General features: G+C 41.7%; 1 protein-coding gene across 2 annotated transcripts in view; it reads left to right on the forward strand.

Annotated features, from left to right (window-relative positions):
* The window catches only part of syn2b (synapsin IIb), a 348,709-nt gene that overhangs the window by 284,459 nt on the left and 37,437 nt on the right, over window positions 1-26,813 (forward strand). For both annotated transcript variants that reach the window (XM_080182020.1, XM_080182025.1), the window contains exon 9: window positions 13,047-13,149. In XM_080182020.1, the coding sequence (XP_080038146.1) occupies window positions 13,047-13,149 (103 nt within the window). The remainder of the gene's footprint in view (window positions 1-13,046; window positions 13,150-26,813) is intronic.

The following is a 26,813-nucleotide window of genomic DNA, read 5'->3' on the forward strand; positions in this document are numbered from 1 at the left end:
ACAGATAGCTACCAGAGTATCATATCAAAAGGCCTTTGGAACAACTTTACTGTCCTCAAATCAAGTCCTGATAAAAAATAGCTGCACAGATCATTAATTACAAAGGTAGAGAATGAATCTGAATATGAACCCATATTGTTTCTCCCTCTGTGAATATGTTTACCTGTCTCATATAGGTTAATTAGTTTAAAAAAAGAAACGTTGTCTGGTGAAAAGTCCCAAACGACAATATTCAAACACGTCCTTGGACTAATTCCCCTGCCTGATATTGGGAGACGTTGTGGGCAGCTGTGTAACTGTGGTGGGCCCTTCCCAACAGTGGAGAACAAAGTGCACGCTGCTTCAGTTTTCTCATTTTTTGCTGGTTCCCATGGGATTCCAGCTAAAATTTAAAACGCTGGCAGCGTGCGACATAGGAGATATGTGTGATCACACAGCGAGAGAAATTTCTCGGGGGTGAAACCTGCCATCCAGCTGGCAATGCAGCAGCTACAAGTGGGCTAGAAAAGAGCCACCTGGACAAAAGGGTGATCCTTCATCACCAGCACAACTCTCCCACCCAACAACATTGCCATTAACATTAGATTTATTGAGCGCACAAAGGGAGCACGAGTGTTTTTCAAACTTAAACTTCAGCTGTAAAGAGTTCACATTACATTGGTTTTGTACCTTAATCGGGTGCCATGAGACTCTCATGGTCTGCTGACATTATCATGAAGGTAGAACATATTTACAAAAGGCTTTTCTATAATGAGTATTCATGGTGTGCAAATCAGTTACACATACACACCAGCCATGGGTCAGTGTGAGGCCTAATCCACCACAACCATGCTGTTGAGTTACTCTCTAAATTTGAGCCCATGATTCGGAAAGCAGCTCTCATCTGATTAAGTCATCCTGCCCATTCACTACATATTACTTGATCCAAGATAGCTTTCTCACTTTTTCTGGCCCCATGAAAACTCACCCCCTCCCCTTTCTCTTTGATTGCAAAATGGAAAAGCATTACATAATGAAAAGGCACCATTATGAATTTAAGTAGCTTTTTTTCTGTTTTGTTTGTCTTATGCATTATATCATTTACTAGCTTGGGAAATGTTGCAGATATATAGGAAGTCAGTTGGGATCTTTACAGGGAGCAATAAGTGAGGCCATTAATCATAGAATTCCTACAGTGCAGAAGGAGGCCATTCAGCCCATCAAGCGTGCATGGACAACAATCCCAATCCAGGCCCTATCCCTGTAACCTCATGTATTAACCCTGCTAGTCCTCCTGACACTAGGGAGCAAGTTGACAAGGCCAATCAACCTAACCCATATGTCTCTGGAGCGTGGGAGGAAACCAGAGCACCCGAAAGAAACCCGTGCAGACATGGTGAGAATGTGTAAACTCCCCACAGACAGTGACCTGTGGCTGAAATTGAACCCGGGTCCCTGGTGCTGTGAGGCAGCAGTGCCAACCACTGTGCCACCATGCCGCCCCAATTTAATAATAAGAAAGAACAAATAAAGGGAGGTGAACAGAAAGGGGTAATTCAGAATCTCAATGGCCAACTCCTGTCACAGAATGGAGATAATTGGGATGAATGATCAACAAACAGATAGATTGTAAAGTGAAAACTGGCAGATAACATGCAGCAAAATATCAGGAGGATAACTGTGAAAACAACTAAATAAGGAGAAATGTTATAGAAAAGATGTGCACTAAAGGGAAATCAATAGAAGCACTAAGACAGAATTGAAAATGTACAAAAAGAGAAATACTGCAAGTAAGTGCCAGAAATACATGCCCGGATGGCCTACTCCTGCTCCTATTTCTCATGTTCATATCTCCTTATGCCAAGTTCACCAATGCCCATATGTTTCCACCTTTTGTTCAGTCCTATTAATGGACTCACTTCTTTTTTAGTTTCAGTTCTTCATGTGCTGTGCACCCAAGGTGTTAACAATTTGGAAGGCAAATGCCAGGTTGGCCTTTATTACAAGGGGATTAGAATACAGAAACAAAGAAGTTGTCTACATTGTAAAAGGTTTTGGTACGAATTTAGAAACATAGAAATTAGAAGCAGGAGTAGGCCATTTGACCCTTTGAGTCTGCTCCACCACTCATTTTGATCATGGCTGAGCATCAAATTCAATATCCTGATCCCCCTTCGTCCACATATACCTTGATCCCTTTAGCCCCAAGTGCAATATTTGATCAGATAATGTTTTGGGCTCAACTACTATCTACAGTGATAAATTCCACACATTCACCAGCCCCTGGGTGAAGAAATTTCTCCTCACCTCAGTTCTAAAAGGCTCACCCCTTATTCTCGATCTAAAGTAAAGGTAAAATTTATTTATTAGGCACAAGTAGGCTTACATTAACACTGAAATGAAGTCACTATGAAAATCCCCTAGTCACCACACTCTGGAGCCTGTTCAGGTCCACTAAAGGAGAGTTTAGCATGGCCAATGCATCCAACCAGCACTTCTTTCAGAATGTGGGAGGAAACCAGAGTACCTGGAGGAAACCCACGCAGACACAGGGAGGACATGCAGACTCCACACAGACAGTGATCCAATCCAGGAATCGAACCCTGGTCCCCTGGGCTGTGAGGCAGCAGTGCTAACCATTATGACCCATGGTTCGGGACTCCCCCACCGTTAGGAACATTCTTTCTGAATCTACCCTGTTAGAATTTTGTAAGTTTCCATGAGATCCCCGTCACTTCTTCTAAACTCCAGTGAACATGATCCTAACTGACTTTGTCTCTCCTCGTGTGACAGACCTGCCATCTCAGGAATCAGTCTGGTAAACCTTTGATGTACTTCTCTGGCCATTCACACCCTGCCACCTGCTGCTTGCGAGGGCGGAGAATTTGGTGCTCAGGCAAATCTCTGTTCACTGCAGCGGAAAATCCCACCGGCATGAATGGCTGGAAAATTCCACCCCACATCTAGAATATCATGCCCAGTGTGGTTAAGAAAGGATATGTTTGCATTTGGGGCAGTACAGCAAATTAATTCCTGGGTGAGGGGGCTGTCTTATGATGAGACAATGAGAAAATTGGGCTTATATTCTATGGAGTTTAGAAAAACAAGAGACAACCTCATTCAAACCTTCAAAATTCTGATGGGGCTTGGTATGGAAGGTGCTGTGAAATTGTTTTAGCTGTTGGAAAACTGAAATCAGGGACACAGAGTCTCAGAATAAAGGACTGATAGTTGAGGACAATGAGGAGAAATTACTTCACTCAAAGTGTGAAGAATCTTAGGAATTCTCTACCCAATAGTGCTGTGGATGCTCCATCACTGAATACATTTATACTGGGGTAGACAGATTATTGGTCTCTTGGGGAATTAGCGGACATGAGGAGCAGATAGGGAAGTGGAGTTGAAGCCCGAATTGTTTATCCGAAGCACCTGAAACGATACTGTGGGGTGTGGGGTGACACAGTGCCAGGGATCCGGGTTCAATTCCCGGCTCGGGTCACTGTCTGTGTGGAGTCTGCGTGTTCTCCCTGTATCTGCGTGGGTTTCCTCCAGTTGCTCTGGTTTCCTCCCACAATCCAAAGGCATGCTGGTTAGGTGCAATGGCAGTGCTAAATTCTCCCTCAGCGTGCCCAGACAGGTGCCAGAGTGTGGCGACTAAGGAATTTTCACAGTAACTTCATTGCAGTGTTAATGTAAGCCTACTTGTGACACTAATAAATAAACTAATTTAATTTAAGTCCTCCCTACAAACATCTGGGGGCTAATGGCAAAATTAGGAGAGCTGTCTCACAGACTAGTCATACTCTCAGAATCATACCTTACAGATAATGTCCCATTCTTGGGTATATCTTGTCCATGATGTGGAGATGCCAGCGTTGGACTGGGGTAAAACAGAAAGAAATCTCACAGCACCAGCTTAAAGTCCAACTTTAGTGGACTTTAAGCTGGTGTTGTGAGATTTCTTTATGTCTTGTCCACCCAGCAGTGATAAATAATCAGAAGGGAGTCCTCAACGTCAATTTGGAGTCCATGACGTCTCATGGCACCAGATCAAATCTGGGCAAGGAAACCCCCTGTTGATAAGTACGCATAGTCCCCCCCTCAGCTGATGAATCAGTAGTTAACACTACTTGAAAAAAGCGTTGAGGTTAGCAAAGCATCAAACATGCTCAACCAGCTGAATGGCCTATTTTCTATGTAAGACCTGGACAATATCCAGACTTGAGCTGATGATTGACAAGTAACATTCTCATCACATAAGTGCCAAGCAATGACCATCTCCAACAAGAGAGAATCTAACCATCACCCCATAATATTCAATAGCATTAAAATCATTGGGTCGCCTGTTATCAATATCCTAAGGGTGACCATAGACCACAAACTAACTGGACCCGCCATTAGAACTTTGGTGAGGCCACAGCTAGAGTACTGTGTGCAGTTCTGGTCATCACATTATAGGAAGGATGTGCTTGTACTGGACAGGGTACAGAGGAGATTCACCAGGAAGTTGCCTGGGATGGAACATTAGTAAGAGAGGTTAGGTAAGCTTGGGTTGTTTTCATTGGAGCAGAGAGGACTGAGGGGTGACCTGATCGAGATGTACAAGATTATGAGGGACATGGACAGAGTGGTTAAGGAACAGCTATTCCTCTTAGCTGAAGGGTCAGTCATGAGGGGACGTAGGTCAAGGTGAGGGGCAGGAGGTTTAGGGGGGATGTGAAGAAATATGTTTTTACCAGAGGAATGGGAGCTGGTAGAGGTGGGTTGCCTCACATCTACATTTAAAGTCCTCATCCAGATACATTTAAAAAGTATTTGGATGAGCACTTGGCACATCATAACACTCACGGCTATGGGCCAAGTGCTTGCAGATGGGATTAGATTGGAGTTCAGGTGTTTCTAATGTGGCCTCTTCTGCACTGTATGATTCTATGATTCTATTATATAAATACTGACTCTAAAAGAGCAAGTGAGAGATAACTAACCTCCTGACCCCCCAAAGCCTGTCCACAATTTGCAAGACCAAGTCAGAAAAGTAATGAAATACTCTCCACTTGACTGGACAAGTGCAGCTCCAAACATCCTCAAGAAGCTTGACACCCGCTTGATTGGCACACACCCACAAACACTTCACTCTCTCCACAACTGACACAGTAGCAGCAGGAATTCACCAAGGCTCTTCCAAACCCACAATCACTACCACCTAGAAGGACAAGGGCACAGAAACATGGGAACACCACTACCTGGAAGCTCCCCTCCAAGTACTCACCATCCTGACTTGGAGATATATTGCCGTTGCTCACTGCCGCTCGGTAAAATCATGGAATTCCTTCTGTAACAGCACTGTGGGTGTACCTACACTGTGTGGGCTGCAGTGGTTCAACAATGCAACTCAGCACCACCTCCTCAAGGGCAATAGAGAGGCAATGGTCTGATGGTATTATCACTATACTATTAATCCAGAAACTCAATGACTTTCTTGGGGACCCGAATTCAAATCCCGCCACAGCAGATGGTGGAATTTGAATTCAATAAAAAAAATCTGGAATTAAGAATCTACTGATGACTGTGAAACTATTATCCATTGTCAGAAAAACCCATCTAGTTCACTAGTGTCCTTTAGGGAAGGAAATCTGCCGTCCTTACATGGTCTGGCCTATATGTGATTCCAGAGCCACAGCAATGTGGTTGTCTCTCAACTGCCCTCAGGCAAATAGGGATGGGCAATAAATACTGGCTAGCCAGCAACACCCATGTTCCATGATTGAATTTAAAAAAATTATGAATAGGCCTTGGCAACAAATTCCTTGAATAATTATGAAAAGAATGGAGAAGCAGGCTTGATGGACCTTTGATTGCTGCTTCCTTGTGTTCCTGTCTATTCGATCTGTCGATTGAATGGACACTGTTTTATTCTTATCTTGCCAACTATTTTCTTGACGTGAGTTGAACATTTCACATGCTCTTAGGCTAGATTAAATAACAACCAGAGCATCTGGTTCCAATTTACTTGAAAACCTTCAAACTGCTCATTCACAATGGTGTGTTGAGTGAAACATGAATAAAGAGCTTTAATAGAGAAAATGTTCTGGTTATGTTTACCCAAGAGAATATCTATAAAATCATTATGAGTTCTTTCCATAGCTTAAACATTCAAATAATTAAAAAAAACGTACTGTGATTTGAAAGAACATCCTAAACTGTAATTGCATCAGATTAAGTTTATCCAATTTCCTTTATCAATAATATTTTCTTTTTTTTGGCCAGTTGACAGTATCATATTCAATCTTCCAGCCCATTTTGAAGCTCGGTAAAATAAACTGAAGTGAATTTTATCTGAAAATTAAACCATTTTAAAAAGGCAAAATTAATGGAGCTCTGTAGTGCCTGCAGTGCCACTGAACGGATCACCAATGGCATTCTGCACCTCACACTTCCATGTGCAGGCACAGAGAATGAAAGGCAGACCTCACTAGCCCATAGGTAAATCTGACAAAGGTAGACGGGCATTCTTCCTGGATGGTGAGTTCCCCACCTGCCGCTGTTGGAGTACCAGTGGCAGCAGGATAAGGCCCTTAGGTAGCCCTTAAGTAGCTACTTAAGAGTCTCAATTGGCCTTCAGGCGGGAAGGCCACCTCCACTTGCCTGACTTGGAGCCTTATCGGAGGGGGGGGGGGTGGAGTTGGTAGCCAGTGGCATTTTCACCCTGCGGGCATCCACCCAATCAAACAGATCACATCCACCTTCAAACTCAACTCCCATGGTGGTAGTTGGGGGAATTAAATACCATCCCTGTTATTCCAATTCCTGACTCTTATCCGAAGAAGTAACATTGCCACTATTCTCTCCACTATCTCCCTGGCAATAATGTGCTCATCATTGAACCCCTACAGTGCAGAAGAGACCATTATGTCCATCAAGTCTGCACCAACACTCTGAGACAGTATTTTATCCAGGCCTCTCCCCTGCCCTATCCCCATTAATCCCACACGTTTTCCCATAGCTAATCCACTTAACCTACACATCTTTGGACTGTAGGAGGAAACCGGAACACCCGGAGGAAATCCACAAAGATCCACGGGGTGAACGTGCAAACTCCACACAGGCAGTCACCCAAAGGCCAGATTTGAATCTGGATCCCTGGAGCTGTGAAGCAGCAGTGCTAACCACTGTGCCATCCTTGAGCAATATTTCTGCCACCTCCCCGAGGAAAAGCAGATAGAAAAAGTGAAAGAACAAAAGAGACAAATTGAGAAAAGAAGGAATACCACCCAGGGCCTCAATGCGCCTCACCTTTCTCTAACAATGTAAATTCTATCTGTGCCAAGAGGAGGAAAGTGTTAGGATGATTTAGGAGGAGGATGATATAGGGAGGAAATAGTGTAAATCTGCACTCGCACATTATTTGTACAAATCCTTGTGTAAATGGCATTTTACAAAGAGGCAGAGTTATTTAAGTAAATGACAATGTTTCGATATGCCTCAGAGGTGACGTAAAACTGGCATAAATTATTTAGGCTTCAATCTTCTTCATAAAAAATAACAACCCAAGATGCACCAAGCCAATAGTTGCACCAGGACTTTCCAGACAGTATTAGTTGAAAGTCCTACAAGTGTGTAGCTTTCTGTATACTGGGGACATGAATATGGAATAACTTTTTTCCCCTAGCAGCCGTCTTGTTTTGCTGCTAGAGGGATCGAATCTTGTGGTGGGTGTGTTGGGGGTAGATAGTTCCAGGATTGTGACAATTTTGAGTCCCTTGCACAAATCCTGCTTCTGTAATCAGAGGCCTTCTGAACATTAATGGAGAGGTGGCTTTTTTATTTGGTGAATATTGCTAGCCACTGTTATGGTGCTCTAATTATAACATGCAATCAAAGACTACGCCATCCTTAAAGATAGAATCCCTGCAGTGCTGAAGGAGGCCATTCAGGCCATCAAGTCTGCATCAACCACTGTCCCACCCAGAACCTATTTACATAAATTCACATATTTACACTGCTAATTCCCTGACATTGGGGTCAATTTAACATGGCCAATCAACCTTCCCCACGTATCTATACATTGTGGGAGGAATCCAGAGCACACAGAGAAAATCCACGCAGAGACAGGGAGAACGTGCAAACTCCACACAGACAGTGACCTGAGACTGGAATTGAACCCAGGTCCCTGGCGCTGTGAGGCAGCAGCGCTAACCACTATGCCACCATTACAAAGCCAATGCTCACAATGGACTGGGCAAACCCAAATCCATTCCTTGCTTCCTCCCAAAATTAAATTCAAAATCCAATTGAATCCAATTCAAAATCCTCACAAGGGAGACAAACAAGATCCAAGCTGACAAGGTAAGGCATTGCACCCTATCTTGGGCTTGATCTGATGCCTGATCTTACCCAAAAGGCCACAATTCAAGAAAAGCCAGTCTCTGCTACGCCTCACAGCACCAGGGACCCAGTTTTGACTCCCAGCTTGGGTCGCTGTCTATGTGGAGTCAGCACGTTCTCCCTGTGTCTGTGTAGGTTTCCTCTGGGTGTTCCAGTTTCCTCTCACAGTCCGAAAGACATGCTGGTTATGTGCATTGGCCATTATAAATTCACCCTCAGTATATCCGAACAAGCGTGGAGTGTGGCAACTAGGGGATTTTCACAGTAGCTTCATTGCAATGTTAATGTAAGCCTATTGTGACATTAATAAATAAACAAACTTAATAACTGACTTCCCTCATGGTGACTGAAGAAGATGATATACTTAGTCAGCCCTGGGAAACAGGGCATCGTTAATTTGGTAAAATAAAAGGCAATTTGGTTTTGCTGTATAATCGATACGTAGCTTCTGAGTCAGCCTTGTTAGTATGCCATTGGTATGGAGGTGTCTGAGTGATTTGAATGTTTTTTCACACAGGATTCAGAGAGTTAGTGAAGAATGTAACAAAGACTATTAATGTAGAAGGGCTGTTGTAAGATAAAAGAACAGAGAGATGAGCAGGTCACTGTGCAATTCCTCAGATTTGTTGTTGCAGAGTGTGAAAAGTTCCTTCTTCTTCTGCTGCTCCTTCACTCCCTGTATCTGATAATGCTCCTGCTTGTGCCACTCCTTCGACTCATTGTTTCTTATTAAAATCCAGTATCGTGGACTGCAAAACAAGTCAAAATTTAAGCTCAAGCAATTTGGCTATAAGCATGCTACCTATTTCACTATTGAACATTATCTATGCACTTATTGGGCACCAATGATAGTTATTTTCAGTTGTGTTGATTTCAATATCTGTATAATTCATAGAATCCCCTAGAGTACAGAAGGAGGCCATTCAGCCCATCGAGTCTGCACCGACTCCTCCAACAGAGCACCTTAACCAGGCTTGATCCCCATAACCCCACGGATTTACCCCACTAATCCCCCGACCTACACATTTTGGGACACTAAGGGGAAATTTAGCACAGCCAATCAACCTAACCCATGCATCTTTGGATTGTGGGAGGAAACCGGAGCACCCAGAGGAAACCCACACAGATATGGGGAGAACGTGCAAACTCCACACAGACGGTGATCCAAAGCCGGAATTGAATCTGTGTCTCCGTGAGGCAGCAGTGCTAACCACTGTGCCACCTGCCACCCTTCATTTAGTCAAACCATTTACTTTAAATGAATAAACATTTAAAATATTTAGATACTTGATTTACTTTCTTAGTAAAAATTGTACATATAAAAATTAAATTTTAACCAATTTCACTTTGAAGGTTAAAAAAGAAAACTTGTGAGCCAAGCCTTGCTTCCTGTTCCAAGCATTGTGATGGAAACTTTGAAAAAAATTTAGATGCAAGTTTTTAACTATGAATTATCTGTATATTTTGCAGTATCAGAAGGTGATAACTCTCGTTATATATTGACTATGTATTTTGTGTTTTGGGGTGGCATGGTGGCACAGTGGTTAGCACTGCTACCTCACAGTGCGAAGGACATGGGTTCTGTTCCCAGCTAGGGAATGTGTGAAATCTGCAAATAGGTCACATGCTTTTAATCAAATTACTCAAGTTTAAATTTTGACTTCTCCCTCAGTGTACCTGGACAAGTGCCTGAACATGGCGACTAGGGGATTTTCACAGTAACTTCATTGCAGTGTTAATGTGAGCCTAATTGTGGCACTAATAAATAAACTTAATTTTTGTGTCTAGAAAGGGCCTGGGGTATTCAGGAATTCAGAGCAGTTTCACTGTTTTGATCAATTAAACACTGATAATTTTAATAGTGGGAAGGGGAAGTTACTTTGATCACCATTTCTTCCTTCTTCCCACAATCTGCTGACCTGTAGACCAATATGAGGAACAATGATTGTTATCAACCAAGATTAAAGCTAGATAGAATAATTCATATGTTAACTGAATAATGGGCTTCAAATAATATCACAGCCACATTTTCTAATAAGATTATTTATTTCTTAGGCAGTTGCATTTGACAAATGGCACTTTGTACCAATTTGTGTCATAAAATCATAGAATCCCTACAGCATAGAAGAGGTCCATCAAGTCAGCACCAACTCCCTGACAGAGTATCTTACCCAGACTGTCTTCCCCACCCTAGCCCTGTAATCCCGTGTATTTACCATGGCTAATCCCATCTAACCGACACATCTTGGGACATTAAGGGACAATTTAGCATGGCCAATCCTGCATACCTTTGGACTATGGGAAGAAACAGGAGCACCCGGAGGAAAGCCATGCAGATACAAGGAGAATGTGCAAACACCACACAGTCACCCAAGACTGGGTTTGAACCCAGATCCCTGGAGCTGTGGGGCAGCAGTGCTAACCACTGTGCCCCCCTGCCACTCCTGTTACCATGCCGTCCAATTAAATGACTAGTGTTATTTGCCTTTATTATTGCTTCCTGATTCTCATGTTGGCTCCTGAAGTTATTATGGGATTAGTGGATGGACTATCAAAAAGGATCACAAACTCTGCACCCCTCCGCACACAAACTCCTGCATCATTTGTAATATGGCACTTTGTTTAAAGTGGAAGATCCAAGTTCCTATATTTAAAGAACATAATTATCCAAGTAAAATCATTGGGATTTCATTTTAGCAGCTGTTTGTAAACAGAGTTTTTTAATGATATGCTGACATTATAGTCTCATTAATAATATTTGCAGAATTAGAGTAATGGTTCATTAAAACATCCAAATCGCCCTGCAGAAACAGCCTCTTGGCGTTCACATGTGGGTGTGGAACTGACATTTACAGAGCAGCTTGTTCCTGCTTGTTTCAAGAACGCAGTCTGCCCAAAAGTTCTGTGCGAATGGCGAGGATGTCACTTTCATTAAGAGCTAAAACAAGCGGAAATTAAAATCTTCTTTGGAGAGTGTTTTCTATAGGTCTGTAATTCTACTCCAACTGCATTGCTAATCATAGAAAACAATCTAATGAGCAGATACCAATTCTTGACAGTGTCCTATTTTAAGTTAACCAGTTCAAAAGCAGAGGCCAACACCTTCTTAAAAGAGCATCATGCTAAAATATCTACTAGCAGCTTTGCATGGGTATGTTCCCCACATTACAGGAAGGATGTGGAGGCTTTGGAGAGGGTGCAGAGGAGGTTTACCAGGATGTTGCCTGGTATGCAGGGGAGGTCCTATGAGGAGAGACTGAGGGATTTGGGGTTGTTTTCACTGGAAAGAAGGCGGCTAAGAGGGGATCTTATAGAAACATATAAGATGATTAGAGGTTTAGATAGGGTGGATGGTGATAGCCTGTTTCCTCGGATGGAGAAAGCTAGCACGAGGGGGCATGGCTTTAAATTAAGGGGGGTAGTTATAGGACGGATGTCAGGGGCAGGTTCTTTACCCAGAGGGTGGTGAGGGACTGGAATGCCCTGCCTGCTGCAGTTGTAAATGCGCCTAGTTTGGGGGCGTTTAAGAGATTGGTGGATAGGTTTATGGATGAAAAGGGATTGGTTTAGATTAGTGGGTCAATGTTTTTTTTTGAAAATAAGACTGGTCGGCGCAACATTGTGGGCCGAAGGGCCTGTTCCGCGCTGTAATGTTCTATGTTCTATGTTCAGATAGTGTTCTCTCCACTTCAGCCTCATCCTTACTTCTTTTTCTGTCTCTTATTTTATCAAGTAATCTTTAGGGCCACTGATAACCCTGTCTATCTATTGAGAATCAAACTCTCAGGCAGTTAATATATCGGGTGTGATTTACCCATATTTATAACATGTTCTTTAGAACAGGCAAGAGCAAAAACCACTGAAAGCTGATTGGATCCTCCTTTAAATATACAGATAAGGCCCAAACAGCCAGAATTCTCCCATCCCACCTGCCACTGGAATTCCAGCAGGCGGAGGACAGATCATGTAAAGTTCCACTGAAGTTGGCCTGGAATCTCTGGTTTTCAGGCGAGTGAGGCCAGGGAATCCCGCCCCCAGGCCTATGTAATCATAATCCAGTTGCAATTTTAACTGGAAGCTTTCTCAGTGGTTCCAATGTACTTTCCCAAAAGGCCAACCTGGGTAGCAAAAGGGGAACACATCATAAGTAACTCAGAAATGTAAATGTTTTAGATTGCTTCATGTAGACCTTGGCTTCCTTCCCCCTCCTTTGGTCATGAAGCCCATCTAACACGCCTCCCAACTATTTACCTAAGTGCCAAGGACCACCATTCCTTCATGTCAATAGCGGCAAACTCCTACCACCTGAAATTCTGCGCTCACCCACCGATCATCCATTTAGTTCACCCGCGAGGCTGAAAAGACTCACATTGATGAGACACTGGCATTAGAATCTCCCAGCTTCAAAACAGCAGAAGGTAGTTGGTTTGCCATCTGTCTTTGACCATACTATTCCTGATCGTCAGTTAATGTTGGGACTTTTGTTTCTGCATGCATCTATAAAATTTAGCAGTCGAACTTGGCATTTTCATTACACAGCAGAAGGTAAGCATTCCTTGAAAGTGGTGGAGGATGTGCTTTTCTCATTATTGGTGGTGATCTGTTTGAAAATTCATCATAGTTCAAGTAACGTTTCTGAACAACATCTAAATCATGCTTTTTTCTTCTTTATTCTATGACAGGTACAGGCTTTGGGTTGACACATGCTGTGAAATTTTTGGTGGGCTGGATATCTGTGCAGTGAAGGCTGTCCATGGAAAGGATGGAAAGGATTATATAATTGAGGTAAGAAAACAAAGAGGAAGGGGAAACTGCAAGTCCACAATGGATCAATGTTCCTAGGCTGACTTCAACTGCCTTCCTGTGAGACCATCACAAAAGCACAGCCAAAACAAAAAGGCACCTCTCTGCTTAGACTATTTCCATTGCAAAGTAGCATTCCTGACATGTTCCAGATAGAAATGTAGACCAATTACTTTCAACTATAAAACTTTGATCTGAAAGGTGTATGGATACATTAAAATCTTCCCTTGTTTACTAGTTATTTTACAACCCATTCCCAACCAGCATTAGACAATAGAAATAATTAGTGTTAAGAAGTGGGAACTTACCTGGGCCGAGGTGGTGGCCTTCATTTTCCTGCAGACCTGAGAGTTCCTGACATGCATGGCAGGATGACAGGCTTGCTCTGGTCTAGATTTTTATTAATTGAAGAGCACAGCCTTCTGGGACATCAGGGAGTTTCTGTGTGGTATGAAAACAACAATCGCGGATGTAGGTTTTGGTTCCATAACAAGGGGAGATGTTCCAAACCTAGAGAGGGAATCCAGGGAGACAACCCGGAAGAGGCCTCAGAGAGGGAGGAGGCCACCAATTGGAACCACCAGGGAGATAAATCAGCAGGGAAAGGAGAAAAGTCCAGAGAGCTGAAAAGGAAGATGAAGGTCGGTGACTATGATGTGGGCCACTGTGGCAAAGATAACTCTTTGGAGCAATGGTGTTCCACTTGTCATGGCTGAAGGACTGCAGCTGTGACTGAGTCACTGCAGGAGTACAACCTCAGGAGGCTAGTGGGATGTAGTCCCAGGAGAAGAGGTCAAATCACCAGGAAGTGAGCAGTGTTGAGACAGTCCAAGTCAGACCGAATGTTGGAGGGAATTCAAAGGCTAGATTTTTGAAAGTGAAGACCTGAACTCTCGAGGGGGCAGAGTTTTAATGAGATTGTGTAACTCACAGTGAACACAAACATTTGGTTGAATTGCTGAGAAATCTGTGGGATCCGTCTTGGTCACATCTGCCATTTATTGTGTAATGTAATGTGTTTGACCACAGTTTGCCTGTTAATTCACAGGTACTTCACTGTTAAATCTGATCATGAGAGTATAAAATAGATAATGAAAATGGTTTTACTTTTCTAACTTTGTACAGGCAAGTTTACTTTGTTTGTTTGACAACCATCGAGTTTTGCATTGTTACTTAGTGATGCCAACTCAGAAATACCCCTGATTATTGACACCCTTCTGCTCCTGGCCCACAGCTGATATATAGCTCCTGATCCAATCACCAAATACCCATGTCAAAGCTGCTATCTGGCTGACTTCAGTCACCTTCCTGTGAGACCATCACAGAAATATAGCCAAAACAAAAGGGCACCTCTCTGCATAAGATTTTTCCAATAACAATGTGACATTACTGACATGTTCCAGCCAGAAATTTAAACCAATTACTTTCAACTTTAAAACTTTGATCTGAAAGGTATATGGATATTTTAGAATCTTCCCTTGTTTACTGGTTGTTTTCATTCATTCCTTTGATCTGGGAGAATTATATGCATAATAATCTAACCATACAGTAGACGAAACTTCAATTTTATCACACTCATTAGTTACATTACAAGGTTAAGATGGGACCACTTGTTGTTTATTGTTTTCACAAACTAATGTTATTCCCTTTAATAAACATGGATCATCATTTAAATTGTAATTATCTTCGGTCTGCCTAACAGCTTTTTAGAGTAGATGTTTTCATTTATCAACCCTCAAAGGAAAATATTTGTAAAACATACAAATCATGCACACATTCATATTAATATACATATACAGCAAATTAGTTGATGCATTTCACTCAATGTTAGCTCAGTTTTGTGTGCCTCATAACTTTTGGATCTTCAGTGCTTGTTAATCAATCCCAATAACATGTCATGGTTGTTGCTGTTTGTCATCATTATTTTAATATGTGGAATATATTGAAGGCAGGTTCCTTGGTTTGTTCTTTTTGGTATTTTCATCAGTCTAATAGTATTATCTCCCTAGCATCTTAAAATTCTAGCTGTCAGCCCCCAATTACCCCAAAATACCAATCCTCTGTCTGTTCCATATCCAGCTTTTCCTTCCTCTCCAAAGATCCTGAACCTGTAATTGACCCCAAATCTGTTCCCATCTTTCCTTAAATTCCATGCTTAAATTCCATGCTGTTTCTGGCTTGCCACAGCACTGAAACAGCTCTGAAGCAATGCACAAGTGCTATGCTCTGTCACGATAACCGTGTTCCCTCTGTCATCCTCAACCTCCTTGTAACTTTCGACATAATCAAACATACCATTCTCCTTTAATGCCTTTCCTGAGTTGTCTAGCTCAATGACACTGTCACCAATCCAAACAAACCCAGAGCATCTCAAAACAATGGCTTCTAGTTTTTTTTCTAGTTTTTACGCTATCATCTCCAGAGTCCATCAACCATCTAATCCTGGCTCCCTTTCCTCACCTCATGCAACCCCTTGGCAACTAGAAATGAATGTTCTATCATTCATCTGGATGACAGTGCAATTGAGTAACCCATAACTCATGCAAATAGACCTCAACATTATCCAGACTTTGTTGGTGTTTGATGTTATCAACTCCCTTCGACATTCAATGACTCTTTGATCATTGAGACCCCACCATTAACATCCAGGGAATAACCATTGACCAATGAACTGGATTAGTTAAGTAAGTGTCAGGGTTATAGGAGCAGGTCAGAGGATCGATTCTATGGTCTTCTGCCTTGCCTAAAGCCTCTCTAACACAAGCCTCTCAACCAGACGGCACGGCGACAGAGTGGTTAGCACTGCTGCCTCACAGCGCCAAGGCCACAGGTTCCATGCCAGCCTCAGGTCACTGTCTACGTGGAGTTTGCACATTCTCCCCATGTCTGGATGGGTTTCCTCTGGGTGCTCCGGTTTCCTTCCACAGCCCAAAGCTGAGCAGGTTAGGTTGATTGGCCTTGCTATCAGGGGCATTAGTAGGGTAAATACATGGGTTTACACGGATAGGGCCTGGGTGGGATTGTTGTTATTGCAGGCATGATGGGCTGCATGGCCTCCTTTGGCGTTGTAGGGATTCTATGATCCTACACATATGCAAGTTAGGAGTCTGATGGAATATTCTTCACTTGCTTGGATAGATGCAGCTTCACCAACGTTAAAGGAGTGTGATGCTATCCAGGACAAATAGTTTGCTTGATCAGCACCATTTTCACTGGCTTAAACACTGCCTCTACCATGGACATGTTGTGGCTAGAGTGTATGCTATAATGCATTGGAACAACTCACCAATCAGCAATACTTTCCAACCACCTAGAAAGGCAAGGAAGCAGGTACTGTGGAACACCATCAAGACCCTATCCGAGTAACACTATCTCAATTCAGACATATATTACCATTCCTTCATTGTCCCTTTGGGATTTTATCAGTGGAAACTAAGCAAAGGTATCCGTTCTGGATCCCCACCATTTCAGGATTTTCTGGTCTGAGTTTATTTTACTTATTGATGGTCATTTGTCTATCCTAATTCTCATTTTGTTACTTCTGTGCCAATAGCATACTGTTTCCTTTCATATTCATTTTCAAAGTCACGTTTGTCTTATGTGTCCCGTTTCCAAGGGCAATGGGTATGAAAACTGATATGGTAAAAACATATTTATAAATCAGTAACTAAGGCAATCCTGTTCAAAACTGAAAACAGGAATGGAATTTAATAAAAAGGACAATGGAATGAAACAAGGTCCAGATAATTAGTGTTGTAATTATCTGCGGTGCCCTGACTGACATGGAATTTAAAATAGATTACTGATAGGTAATTATTTGCAGGTAATTAATTTAGAAGTGATATTTGAGGAGGGTAACTGTGTCTGACATTGATATTATTTATTACCAGAATTAATGAAAATTAATACATTTAAATTGCACATGTGGTTACCATATTTTAATCTGCATTGATTACATGAACATCAAAAGAACGTTAATGTACCCGCATACGTTATAGTTTGAGATTTGTAGAATTTGTCTACCATGTTCATGCTATGTGCTAACATAGGCACATTGCATAAATAGAGAAGTAGCAATTAGTGTTCAGACTTAATTTCACTGAGGCACAAATTCTGGCAAAGGATAGATCAAATGACCTTTTCTTATGTTTTATTGTTCTGCTTTGAATTAAATAACGTGGAAGGCACTACTGAGGTCAGCAAGGAAACAATTATTTCTCATAGCACCAGGTCAATAAAAGCCTGTGTAGGTGGGAAGAATGGGAGGAAGATGAATAGGTGCATTCAAATGGCAGTCAACTGATACCTCCGTTATACAGTATTTTAAATGAGAAGCTATGCCTCTCCGTGTCAAATTGAAGCCCTTCATTATTCTGCCACCTATATCTGATGACTACACAATGTCTGAGACAACCGAAGATCGCCGAGTTGAATTCTCACCTTTATCCAAATGACATTACATGCATAACTACTCCTCACCCATTTCTTGCCCCCAGGTCCAAACTGTTCACCAACTTAACATGGGAGATTTCCAATTTCTGGCTTTCCTTCAATTAGCTGCCCTTTATCCATTGCCCTTTACCACTGTGTCTGAAATGTCCATCGAAATTTTGTCCAAAATTTCTATAATCATGATTAGACTATAAAACATATGTCCTAATAGGGTATTTTGAACCGATACGGACTTAATCCAGATTGATTTAAGTTTTATGCTTATTCATCGTCATCTAGCGTGTGCATTAATTAACATTTTAAAGTTTATTTATAATTGTCACAAGAAATAGGCTTGTGACAACTATAAATTGTAATATAATTTTAATAAATAATAAATAATACTGCAATGAAGTTACTGTGAAAATCCCCTGTTCAGGGACACTCAGGGACAATTTAGCCTGGCCGATGCAGCTAACCAACACATTTTTCGGACTGTGGGAGGAAACCAGAGCACTCAGAGGAAACCCACGCTTACATGGGAAGAACATGCAAACTCCACACAGACAGTGACCCAAGCCAGGAATCGGACCCAGGTCCCTGGTGCTGTGAGGCAGCAGTGTTAACCACTGTGCCACCATGCCACCCATGTGAATGTAATGTGAATAGATCCAGCAAAATATTTTTCCCCCTTTTTCATTTGTCTGTCACCGTGGTTACTTTTCACAATTTAAATATAGGAGACAATCACAGTGCTGTCAAGGGCACCTGCAGTTAGGGAGTAATTAATCCTTCTTCTTAACCTCTATGAAGATTAATTCTATTTGTGAAAACTGTATTTTCTCATTAATGTTAGGCAAATGTGTTGGGAAAAAGCTTTAAATTCAACATGTACAGGTCAGTTTGTGAGCATTTTAAAGAACAAAGTCATTTCTCATATATATATAGCTATGAACAAAAATATAGAAATAGAGTAACAGTAGACTGTACAACACTGGATGGTTAGCTAAGAGTTGCAAGCCTGTAATCTAATCAAGTAGATCTGATGAAATTGTGAATGATATGAGTGAAGCTCAAATGGTTTATGAATGTTAGCAGAACATTAAGACCAAATCACATATTTGTGACAGCTGTTGGCTACATTATATATTATTATTGCAAAAATAACTGCTTCTTTACCAGTTAGAGAGTATTTGCACGGTGCATGCAGCATAATGTAACAAAAAAGGCAACATAGTCGATTGTGGCTGTATTTATAAGGCTTTTTGGAGTAAAGTAATAGCAAATAAATTATGCAGTAGACTGTATAGCAAAATTGGCTGTGGAGAAAAGTGCACACAACATGGATTTTTGTGGAAGGCAATCGCACTTGTTAAATTAGTACTTGTGTTATGAAAAACAACATTACTTATGAATATTAATGTCCTCCTGATGATGTACGTGACGCAGAATGGCAGGAGTGTACGTGTCCACTGCTAAATACAAAAACGCTAACGCATTGGAATTTTCCTCCAATGATTTCTATAGGTTTGTAATTTAAATTTCAGCACATGCGTGAAATTCATATCAAAGGTCTTCGATAAGATACTGCACTGTAGACTCGTAACTAATGTCGGAGCATGTGGAGTCAAGGGACTAGAGACAAAACAACGGCAAACTCGCTGCAAAACAGAAAATAGAGATTGACCATTAAAGGTGGCCAAACGTTGAGAGGTGATGTCCGATTGGGATTGGTGTTGGAACTATTGTTGTTCTGGCAACGTGAGCATATAATTGGCCACTGAATTTCAGTATAGATAAGTATGAGGTGATGCATTTTGATGTGAAGAATAAAGATGCCGTACTCTACTTAGATTATATACAAGAGTCTGAATAATTGTGAAACATATCAGCCATGATTGAATGGCACAGCAGACACGATGGGCCAAATGGCCTCATTCTGCTCCTATATCTTATGATCTTATGAATAGAGGAGCAAAGGGGTACACATTCACAAATCACTAGAAATGGTGAAGCAGATTAATAAGGCCAAAGAAGCAAATAGTGGGATTCATTTCCAGCAGGACATAATTGGATTACATTTGATACACAGCCCTAAAGTATAAATTTGGCCCAACTAGAGAAAATGCCAGTGCTTTTTCTCTACTCAAGCCTCGTCCCACTTTTCCTCATCTAAATCTACCTTCACATCCTGTATTCCATTTTCCCTCATCTGCTTGGCTAGCCCCTACTATTTGCTTCAACCACTCCCTGTGGTAACAAGCTCCACATTCTCACACTCTTGGGTCAAAGAAATTTCTTCAGAATTCCCTACTGGATTACGTATACTGATGGCCTTAGGTATGCTCTTCCCACAAGAGAAAACATTCCCTCTGTATCCATGCTATCAAAATCTTTCATAATTTAAAATCCCACTATTAGATCCCCCTTCAGTTTTCTTTTTTCAAGAAAAGGAAACTCCACTTGTCCATCCTTTCTTGATATGTATAGCCATGCATTTTTGGTATAACCCTTAAAAATTATCTAGTGCCTCTATATCTTTTTAATGTTATGGTGAACAGAATTGAATGCAGTAAAGTGTGGTCTAAACAAGCTTTGATACAGGTTTACCATAGCTTCCCTACTTTTCAATTCTGTCCCTCTAGAAATAACGTGTAGTGTCTGTTTGCTTTTTTTAATAACCTTGCTTCTGAGAAGTGGAGAGATTATGTGAAAACTTGTATTGAACCTTGGTTAGGTAACCCATGGATATTGTGTACTGTTCTGGTCTATGTATTATAAAAATTATATGGAGGCATGGCAGAAAGTGCAAAGAATATTCATGTAGACATTATCTAAACCAAAGGTATACTTACCAGAAAAGGCTCAACAGCCTGAGATTCTTTTGTTTCCCTGAAAAGAGCAGGCTGAAGATTGGCCCAACAAAGGTCTTTTAAGTTAATGGAAGGGTGGACATGGAGAAACATTTTCCACTTGTGCTCAAGACCAAAACTAGACGTCATTAATGTAAGATAGTCACTGGTAAATACGAAAGGAATTTCAGGAGAAGCAGCATTATCCAATGAATGGTAAGAATATAGAAAGCACTACTCCAAGGAGTAGTTAAAATAAATTGTCTAGATACATAAAAGAGAAAATTAGATAAGCACATGAGAGATAAAGAAATACAGGGATGCAGGATTTACTAATCAGGTCAATGAAGGGAGAAAGGAAGGTGGATTAGTGTTTTTTTAAGCTTATTTTTTAGTGTCACAAGTAGGCTTACATTAACACTGCAATGAAGTTACAGCATAAATCCCCTAGTCGCCACACTCCAGCACCTGTTCGGGCATACTGAGGGAGAATTTAGCATGGCAATGCACCTAACCAGCATGTCACTCAGACTGTGGGAGGAAACTGGAGCACCCAGAAGAAACCCACACAGACACGGGGAGAATGTGCAGACTCCACACAAACAATGATCCAAGCCAGGAAGTGAACCTGGGTCCTGGGCACTGAGGCAACTGTGCTAACCTCTGTGAAACCACATTGCCCATTTGCTAATATAGATTTATTGGATTGAATAGCTTCCTTCTGTGCTCAAAGGTCCCATTTGTAATTTGTTTTATGTTTCTAAATCAAAGTATTGATTTCATTCATTTATTATTTTTTCTCCACAATCTTCAGCTGTTTTAGCCCCGTGTCTATCTTCCATAAGTATGAAATTGTTCAAATAATCACAAGCATTGCCCAGGTTCAAATGAAGTAAATTTAGAATCATTCAGCTGCGCGCTTTGAATGCAGAAATGATTGTTATATGCAGCAAGGTGCGCTGTGAATAATCAACTGTCACTACAATGATCAAGGTCACTGATAACACAAATAAAATGAAGGCCATTACAAATGGATTGACTATGCTATGAAATGTCCTTGCAACAGGACTGGCATTCTGCTTGTTTCTTTTTTCCTGGCACATCATCCCTTTAACCTTTTAGAAAATTTGTTTTTCCATTCAGGGTTGTCATTATTTCCCAGAATGTGAAGATTCCGTAGTGGTTTGGTTTTACTTGCTGTTACCAGATAATCATTACACATTTGCATAAATTAGAAACCCCTCATTATCGCCTACATTAACTGTAATACATGATAGATGCTAGAATGTGCTTAATAAAACTGGAGCAATATGTAAATGCAAATTTCTCGTTTAACGTTATTGAAATTTCCATTAAACATTTAAATGAATTTTACTATAAATTATATACGCCTGTTGCTCGCATCTGGCAGAAAAGTTGGGATTCTGACGACTGAGCTAATTATAAAAGACACTAGGATAGAGGCAAAAGACTGCGGATGCTGGAATCTGAAACAAAAATAGAAAATGCTGGAAAATATCTGCAGGTCTGACAGCATCTGTGGAAAGAGAATAGTGCCAAGCCAGCTCTGATGAAGGGTAACCCAGACTTGACACATTAGCCAGAACTCCACTAACTTGCCTGCCCAGAATGGGAGGGTCCGACAATGGAAATCTCCGTTGACTGTGGGCAGGAATTTCCAGTCTCGCCCAAGCACAGCTGTAAAATCCCGCCCATTGGTTCGAACCCCTCTCTGCATATGCTGAGATTTTCCAGCATTTTCTGTTTTTGTTACAAAAGGAACTAGGTCCATTGTGAGCTCTGCTGCTATGGGTGTGATATGTCTACAATGACAAATAAGTGACAGACTAAATCTATTTCAACATCTTTACTGCTTCCCTCTTTAAAGTCCTGAGCTTTATTAGAATAGACTGAATTGTATGACACCAGTCCTTGACTCAGACAAATGGTTGTCAACTTCATCACTGGGATTAGGAGCTAATTATTCGGCGCAGTGTCCTCTGCTGCTCGTGTCATTTTATTCCAGTAACCTACTTTAAAATATTAAAGCTGTTTTCGAATCTTGCAAGGAATTGAATCAGAGTCTGAGGAGCAGTATCACATGTGTGTGATACAATTCCCTTTGAAAAGTTGCAGCACACTCTGAAGTATCTTAAAATAGTCAGAAGTCTCACAACACCTGGTTAAAGTCCAACAGGTTTATTTGGTAGCAAAAGTCACTAACTTTTGGAGTGCTGCTTCTTCGTCAGGTAAGTGGGAATTCTTTTCACAAGACACAAACTCAATTACAAAGTAATGGTTAGAATGTGAGTCTTTACAGGTAATCAAGTCTTAAAGGACTTACCCACTTACCTGACGAAGGAGCAGCACTCCAAAAGCTAGTGGCCTTTGCTACCAAATAAATATGTTGGACTTTAACCTGGTGTTGTGAGACTTCTTACTGTGTTTACCCCAGTCCAATGCCGGCATCTCCGTATCATTTTTAAAATGCCAAGTTTCTGCCTGGGAATTAGTTGGAACACATGGAACACATTTAAATACGCTGATCAGATGCAATGTCAAGCCACCGACCAGAGATACCATTCTGCAGTTGCTCCAATAAAAGTATTATTTCTTTTTATGATGCATGGAGGAATGCAAGAGTCGGAATAGGAGAGCAGAGTGACAGAATGAGAAAAAGATCGGACATACTAATTACACACATACTCCTGATTTGATCAATGTTGTCTGAACTTCCAAAACATTGAAAAAGAAAGAGAGTGAGCAGGAGAACAGGGGATGTGGCTGCATACCTTTCTAAATGGTCATTTTTTTTTTTTACAAAGCAAGTTGAAATTTGAAGGCAACTAATTGTGTCCACTTGTCTTGATTGATGGATTGGAAAGGCCATGGTAAATGCTTATCATCTGTGACATTTTTAACACACATCGAGGAAATGATATAGATATAGATATAGAGAGAAAAGCAGCAAGACACTTGCTTTCCTGATAATTTGATTTTTGTTTTTAAAAGAACTGAATTTTGAAAGTAAACAAAGCCTTTTTAATAGAAATAGCTTGGAAAGGTGCATCAAAAAGAAAAAGGGTCAGGGGCAGAGTCAGGCCTGGTACAACAGGACAAGCATTAACAGACTTTATTATAGAGTAGAATCCCTACAGTGCAGAAGGAAACCATTTGGCCCATCGAGTCTGCACTGACAACAATCCACCCAAGCCTTATCCCTGTAACCCCCTGATCCTAAGGGCCAATCCTTTGGAGTGTGGGAGGAAATTGGAGCACTGGTGGAAACCCATGCAGACACGGGGAGAACATGTAAATTCCACACAGGCAGTCACCCAAGGCTGCAATTGAACCCGGGTTCCTGGCGCTGTGAAGCGGCAGTGCTAACCACTGTGCCACAGTGCCGCCCTGTTGTCCAATGTATAATATAGTTTGTATTTTAATTATCGTTTTAATGTTATAAGTTATAGAACAGAGACGGTTTAAATGGGATCATTACGTACAGGGCGTAAAGAGATATGAAATGCACGCTACCGCACTTTAGTATTTTGGACACTATTTGAGTGGTAACTGTTGGAATATTTAACTGCAACCAAAAACACCTGGAACAGCAAACATCTGTAAACATTGAAAGGGGGATAAGAGTGCCAGAGTGGATCTGTTAGAAGAAGGAAGGTAGGGAGGGAAATCAAAGCTGGCAAATTAATCAGGAGGCCAGCCAGTACATATGGTGCCAAAACCCTTTTCAAATATTATCTCTTTAAAAGGGAGTGGATAGAGCTCAATATGATAAGTTTTTTTCGTAATTTCGAGACCAGGATCTGAGATAATTCAGGGCAAAAGTGTTTATTTGAAGTTAAATTTGCAACAATAATTATTACTGAGCTTCAAAATCTATCAGTTTTTATGGGTAAGCCCAAAATGCATATTTACTGTAAATGAACGGTTATGTTGTGACTTACAGTTATCAGGCAATAGAAGGCAGGTGTGCATTAATGAGAGCGATTCATTAGATTCATTCTGGTTAATACATCTTCAGTTCAGGTAATGTCCACGTGAATGTTCTTTCCATCTTCCCCCATGCCTCTGAGATAATTTTTATAATATGTAGATCAGGACTGTGCACAACAGCCAAGGTTTACCTAACCAAGGGTTCAATACAAGTTTCATGTAACCACTCAGCTTTTCAGAAGCAAAATCATAAAAGAAGGAAACCCGAGCACCAGATGTCATTTCTAGAGGGGCAGAATTGAAAAGTCTGGAAGTTATGCTAAACCTATATCAAAGCTCGTTTAGACCACACTTTGTATATTGCATTCAATTCTGTTCACCATAACATATACAGGATATAAAGACACTGGAGAGGGCATAAAATTGATACATTCCCCAAGATGGGAAGATGAAAAATGTGAGTGGAATTCACAAAAAGCTACTACTACTCCGCTCCCAATGTAGCTTAAGCTAATATATTGACCAAACTGGGAATTAAATAGCCTACTTGCCTCCTTGGCTGGGGAATGACGGATGAGGAGTGGAAGCCAACAAATGGGCTACAGAATTCAGCTCTTTAGCCATCATTTTGGTGACAGTGCTAGCATGCAAAGAGCATCTGCCTGAAGTACGCAGAATGCGCAGATTATGACATCAGTTAGCGCATAAGACTGATTTGACACATTTTGAAGCTCAAAGCCTCAGCTAATGTCCTTTCCTAAAATTGCATAGCTATTCATGTGTTTAGCAGCAGAAAGGACCATCATTCTCCCTCCCCCCCCCCCCCCATCATTATTCAAAGAAATTATCAACCATGTACGGATTAGTTGTTGATTCAGTTCTGTTGAGCTGTTGCTGCAACGATTGTAGAAATACTTGGAAGCTCCTAGAATTTTCTGAAGTTTGTAGTGGCAGCATGGCATGTGCTGAAGGATTATGTCCTGACTTTAAGGATTCTGCACTTGCTCCCACACACAGTTGCAGTAGTGTGTCTTCCTTTTGGACTACCATATAACGGGGGGAATGAGCAGTGGCCACTTAGAGCAGAACAGGCTGGAGGAGGAGGGGGGAAGGACTCTCAGCAGGACGCCCTACTTTCCCAGGATGCTGAGGGAGAAATCCTCCTACTGAACATCGGCAAGGACATTTGGCTTCAGTAATGAGAACTGCAGCCTCGGATGGGTGAGGATTGCATTGTGAATTACTGCGAAGGTGACAGTGACCATTAATTTTTATATGTTGGGCTCCTTCCAGACTGGAGTTTGAGATATCTGTCCACCCCTCTTTGTAATCCACTGCAGTGGTAAGGCAGGTCACTGAGGCTCTGCATTCAAAACACCCTAAGTACATTTCATTCCCTCCTGCATGTCAGCATTCCATTATAATTCTGAGATATGGGAGTGCCCCAGGGGTCGGTGCTGGGGCCTCAGCTATTTACCATTTATATAGATGATCTGGAGGAGGGAACCGTGTGTATGGTGTCGAAATTTGCTGATGACACCAAGATTGGTGGAACGGCAAATTGCGCGGAGGGTGTGGAGAGTCTACAGAAGGATCTAGATAGGCTGGGCGAATGGGCCAGGAACTGGCAAATGGAATTTAATGTTGGCAAATGCGAGGTGGTCCACTTTGGTAGGAATAATGGTAGGAAGGATTATTACTTACGTGGCGAAAAACTGCAGCAGGCGACGGTGCAGAGGGACCTCGGGGTCCTTGTGCATGAGTCACAAAAACCCAGCTTGCAGGTGCAGCAGGTGGTCAGGAAGGCGAATGGGATGCTGGCCTTCATAGCGAGGGGGATTGAATATAAAAGTAGGGAGGTCTTGCTGCGGCTGTATAGGGCATTGGTGAGGCCACAGCTGGAGTGCTGTGTGCAGTTTTGGGCGCCGTACTTACGCAAGGATATTTTGGCCTTGGAGGGAGTGCAGAGGAGGTTTAGTAGGCTGATGCTGGAGTTGAGGGGGTTGAGCTATGAGGAGAGGCTGAATAAACTAGGCTTGTACTCGTTAGAGTTTAGAAGAATGAGGGGAGATCTCATTGAGATATATAAGATGATGAATGGGATGGATAGGATAGAGGTGGAGAGACTCTTCCCACTCAGAAAGAACAGTAGGACTAGGGGGCACAGCCTCAAGATAAAGGGGGGGCGGTTTAGAATGGAGTTGAGGAAGAACTTCTTCACTCAAAGGGTGGTGAATCTCTGGAATTCTCTGCCCGTTGAAGTGATGGAGGCTGCCTCGCTAAATATTTTTAAGACGCGGATTGATGGGTTTTTGATAAGAGAGGGGATTAAGGGTTATGGGGAGAGGGCAGGAATGTGGAACTGAGCCGCGACAGATCAGCCATGATCTTATTGAGTGGCGGGGCAGGCTC

The sequence above is a fragment of the Carcharhinus amblyrhynchos genome, chromosome 3 (assembly GCF_965287045.1).
Source record: "Carcharhinus amblyrhynchos chromosome 3, sCarAmb.v2.hapA, whole genome shotgun sequence".
NCBI classification, from domain to species: domain Eukaryota; kingdom Metazoa; phylum Chordata; class Chondrichthyes; order Carcharhiniformes; family Carcharhinidae; genus Carcharhinus; species Carcharhinus amblyrhynchos.